Genomic DNA, 5,000 nt, shown 5'->3' with positions numbered 1-5,000 from the left:
ACAGTAACATTTAAAACACATACATACACCTGTCTCAACATATGCAGAAGAGAGAATGCTAAATATACGAAAGCGCTCTGATCTTCTTTAGTTTTTTCCTAGTCCTTAGTCCCGCATGTATATATATATATATATATATATATATATATATATATATACATATATATATATATATATATATATATATACATATATATGAAACCACAAAAGATAAAAATAGAATATGGACCGAGAGCTTTCGTCTATTGAGGCATCTTCAGGGTGAAGATATTTGAATAAATGAAAGAGTTCAGTCCATTTTTTTTATTACTTTCCTCTTTTGGTTTTCCACGTACTTACAATCACGAGTCAATGTGGTTTTTCATGCATATGTATTTAAATATACATACATACATATATATATATATATATATATATATATACACATATACCGGTATATATGGAAATATGGGAAAGAGAGCACAAAAATGTATTTCTATTTTCAAATGTACTCAAAAGAGATTTTAAACAAAGACACACTTTCTACCAAAAATCAGGCTGCCATACGTGCGTTTCAGTGTTACCAAGCCATTAGACACGTTTCATTAGTAATTAATAGTTTATAGCTCATTTCATATATTTTTAATAAACTGTTATTTGCTGTTTTCTTAAACGAAGCTGTCAAAGATACGAAGAGGTTTGTTTTAACTGGGCCGACATTTGAATGTTTTTTTAAGAGGCTGCCGGAGTGATGAAAGGAGAGGGAGATGTCTGAAAAATACAGCCAGACCAGATTGAGGTTCAGGCCCGCTGGTCGCAAGGAGACGGAGAATAATGGAAGGCTAGAATGGGCTAGTAAGGGACTCTGAAGCCCCGATTCAAGGTCGTTCACGCCCGAGGGTCGTGTGGAACTCGACGTGACATATTTCTCTTATACAAAAAAAAAGAAAAAAAAAGAAAATGGTCTCCGATGAACGAACTTGAATTTTGGCTCTGTAAAAGTGTGGAGCAAGATGAAAACACGTAGACGTGAACGAGAGGGAGAATGATAAAGATGAAGAGGAGGAGGAAGGAGAAGGAAGAGGAGGGAAGAAGAGGAGGATGAGGATAAAGATGAGAGAGAAATAAAGGGAGTCATTCGAGGGCAATAAGAGGAAGAGTGTAGACGAGTAAAGACAGGGAGTTTGGTGTATGTAGTTTGGTCGAGGTCGTGGTAGTGCTGATGACAGTTTCAATGTCAGAGGCGGTATAACCGTCTTTGAGATATCGGTGTCGGTTATGCGGGAGTTGGTGGTGGTGGTGGGAGTGGCAGGAAGCTCCTTTGAATAAGGGATTTCTGCTGGGGAGAGGACAGACGAGCCAGGCCGGGAGTTCATCTGGGAGAGGAGAGGAGGGGAGGGGAGGGAGCAGAGAGTGAGGGAGTACTGTTGGGACTGAGGGGACCTACCCAGTTCCAGACCATGCCATCGTTTTCCTCCCGGTCGATGCGTTTCATGACCACGCGCGCCTGGGGCGACGGGAATTTGAGGTAGCGATGGGTCGGGACTGGGCGAGGGGGCGGTGGGTCGTGCCGCCCAAGCCTCTTCGGGATGTAGTACGAAGGAGGAGGGCTTGAGCTCTGTAGGAAGGAGCCAGGGGGGAAGACGGGGAAGGAAGGAAGGAAGGAAGGAGACCACGGTGGGGAGGAGCAAGGAGGGGGGGTCCGGGGAAGGAGATGCAAGACAGGGGACGAAGAAGGGAGGGAGACCCGGCTCAGCAACGGGACGAGTCAGGTCACCCCATGCGGCGTCCGAGGTCAGGTCAACCGAATGTGGTGGGTGAGGTCAGTTAGCGTGTCAAGTATGGTCATGACGTCAGGGCTCCCGAAGTGGGAATGAGAGTTGTTGTGTGAGGGGAAACGAGGTCAATGGGTCGTTGGCCGACAAGAGTGGCCCAAGAGAAGAAGAAGAAGAAGAGGAACAGGCCGATGTGGCAAACGGATCGTATATCTTAAGGATCATCCAGAGTGAGGGTCATACGGGGGAACGGAGTAGCCGATAAAAGATACACAGTTCGAGGGAAATAGGAGAGATGGTGGTGAAAAGAGTTAGGAGAGGTACAAAGAAGAGAGTGGGTAAGATTATATATATATATATATATATATATATATATATATATATATATATATATATATATATATATGCATATATATGCAATATATATAGATATATATATGCATATATATATATATATATAGATAGATAGATATATATATGCATGTATGTGTGTGTGTTTGTGTGTGTTGAGATTGTGTGTAGGAAGAGAGAGAGAGCAGATATGGGTGAAAGGATTTTAGTTTGCAAATGCAGGAGAGAGAGTAGGTTCAACACGAAGGGAGAGAAAGAGAGCAGATAAGATTTAAATATTCTAGAAAGAGATATGTGCACATTAGTAATTAAAAATATGTACTTAAGAAAATGATAAGATATACAAAAGCCAGATAAAATAAAGACAGTATATTCTGAAATAGAAATAAGAAATGTATTAAGACATAAGAGAAAGTAAGATGGTTAGTGTTTTATATTAAAAACAATAAAAGATAAGTACAGGTCACTGTAAAAGCTGAGTTCTGAAACAAAATCAAAGAAAATAGTTCCCAGTAAAACGCTGTCAGTAGAGACTTAAGTCCAAGGGGAAACTTGGAGTATTAGGTTGAAATGGCTGAATGAAGAGGGAAAATATAAAAGCTGAATTAGCACTTCTTAGACCTCGAAAGAGTTGGGTCTGCGACGAGGACTCCATCGCAGGTCCTCCGGAGTCCCGGATAAGGTAGAGCAAAAGCGATGATAAAGAGAAAAAGATATCGACTGCAAGAGAGTGCTTACATGGTCAATCAAATTTTTTTATTAAGTAAATGCAAGAAACGACAGTAGAGATTGGAGACCATCAGAAATTACATTAGGATGGAAGAGTATAAGCTGGAAGAGTTTCTTTAAGTAGGTGTCCAGTGTTTTCCTTGTTAAGTCTTTGAGAAACAACACTTGGTATCAGCTGGAAAGAGTTTTAGTGAGCTACTACATATTTTCATTAACTCTCTTTAAGTAACGACACTAGGGAGGGGAGAATATAATTTGAAAAAGTGTTTGTGTGGGCCACTAAATTGTTCATGGGTTCATTCTCTTAAACAAAAAGGCACTAGAAATAAAGAATATTAGCTGGAAATGAGTTTGTATGTGCCACTGAAGTGTTCATGACTTCATTCACTTTGAGAAAGGACATTTGAAGTGAAGAAAATCAGTAGCAAAAGGTGTTTGTGTTTCAACTGCATTAGTTCTCTTTGGGAAACGACAGATTTTAAACTGAAAGGGAACGTGGGGGGGGGGGAATGGTGTGTGGGGTTTGAAAATAGGGCTTGATATTAACAGAAAAAAGTCTGTCTGCAAGATAAAGATCAAATTATAACAACAGACACGTTCTTCTAGTGGATAACTCAAATGGGGGAATAAAGAAGCAAAAATCCTAAAGTAGAGACGAATAAAAGAAAGAGAAAAAGAAAGAAAGAAATTATGAACGTGAATGAGAGCGCATGTGTGTGTGTGTGTGTGTGTGTGTGTGTGTGTGTGTGTGTGTGTGTGTGTGTGCGCGTGAGGTGGAATTGTTGTGTATTATGTGTGGATGGTTGTATATTATGAGTACCTAGTGTCTGCAGAAAGCAAAGTGTTAGTTGTTTGGTTGTTCTAAAAAGAGTTGTTATCATTACTGAGCGAGGAAGCTCCTTTGCGTGTGTGCCTGTGTGCCTGCTTGCCTGTGTGCAGGGACGCGGGCCAAGCATTTGTGATCGTGAGCACAAAAACTACTCGAATGTGTGATCAAAGTAGAAGCAGCCTCGAAGAGAATTCCTTTCTAAAAGAAAACCTGGTCTTGTTTAACAGACTGGCGTACACACTAAGTGGAAGCAAGCTGAAAAGAAATAAAATCTTCAATATGGCGGCACCTGGCCTTTACAAGCAACACGATGGTACATGCAGACGCTAGAAGAACTACCTTTTAGTGACTATAAATGAAAAGAGATAAGAATTAGGAAGAAAATAGTATATTAGCTTCTGGTAGATCAAGTGTGATGAAGTAAGAAACATTACGCAGCACAGGTGACGGCATAAGCTGCGCAGACCGTTCTGCGCATCGTGGCGATCTGCACCGGCGACATCGCCGCTTACCCTGATGACGGTTTGCACGGGAGGCCCCGTGAGGGACACGCGGTTCAAGATCAGCTGAGTCCGGGAACGAGGCTGGTAGTACTTCCGCGTCGGGGAGACAGACACAGACTCCTGGCGGAGGGAGGAGCAGCACATCATCAAACTTTGAGGTCATTATTACAAATTGGCGACCCGGAGAGGTGCAGCAGACTTCCGCGGGACCTAGACAGTCATTCTCATAAAATGTCATAAATTTCATCATGAAATAACAAAGAGGTAACTGTCAGCTGATGTAGTATGGTGATACAAAAAACATAACGTTTACACATATGTAAGTTATATTTATATATGTATGTGTGTGTGTGTTTCTGTGTGTGTGTGTGTGTGTGTGTGTGTATGTGTGTGTGCATGTGCGTTTGTGTGTATGTGTGTTTATGATTGTGTGTGTGTTTATGATTTTGTGTGTGCGTGCGTGTGTGTGTGTGTGTGTGTGTGTGTTTATAATTGTGTGTGTGTGTGTGTGTGTGTGTGTGTGTGTGTGTGTGTGTGCGTGTGTATGTATGCACTTCCGAGTAATAGTCAGATACAAAAAGTTTGGTTGCAGAACACTGTTCAATTTTAACATTACCATAGATATTAACCATGAAGGACACACATTAAATACAAACATGGTAGAAGCATTGACAAGAGACAAGTCAGTATCTTAGCATGAAAAAGCAAGTTTGGTTGATCCTGGACAAGAGGGATAAAGTTCTCTATCGGCACTGGCTGACCGGAAGGGGTGAGAGGTCCTGGTAACAACCCTGGAAGAGGGATCACATGATCTTTCATGGCCCATTCATCGCA

General features: G+C 41.4%; 1 protein-coding gene across 22 annotated transcripts in view; it reads right to left on the bottom strand.

Moving 5' to 3' along the window:
* Positions 1-5,000, bottom strand: part of LOC143017740 (uncharacterized) — a 125,968-nt gene that overhangs the window by 61,838 nt on the left and 59,130 nt on the right. For 18 of the 22 annotated variants that reach the window (XM_076172559.1, XM_076172560.1, XM_076172569.1 and 15 more), the window contains one exon: positions 1,427-1,597. The exons of 2 other annotated variants lie outside the window; for them this stretch is intronic. In XM_076172559.1, the coding sequence (XP_076028674.1) occupies positions 1,427-1,597 (171 nt within the window). Of the gene's footprint in view, positions 1-1,426; positions 1,598-4,175; positions 4,287-5,000 lie in introns of all 22 variants that reach the window. 2 more of the 22 variants (XM_076172556.1, XM_076172568.1) reach the window with 1 other exon arrangement.

Source organism: Oratosquilla oratoria, chromosome 33, assembly GCF_046742065.1.
Source record: "Oratosquilla oratoria isolate Oo_2021 chromosome 33, ASM4674206v1, whole genome shotgun sequence".
In the NCBI taxonomy this organism is placed as follows: Eukaryota; Metazoa; Arthropoda; class Malacostraca; order Stomatopoda; family Squillidae; genus Oratosquilla; species Oratosquilla oratoria.
Note: the sequence above shows the minus strand (reverse complement) of the source record. Positions and strands in the feature narration are given on the sequence as shown.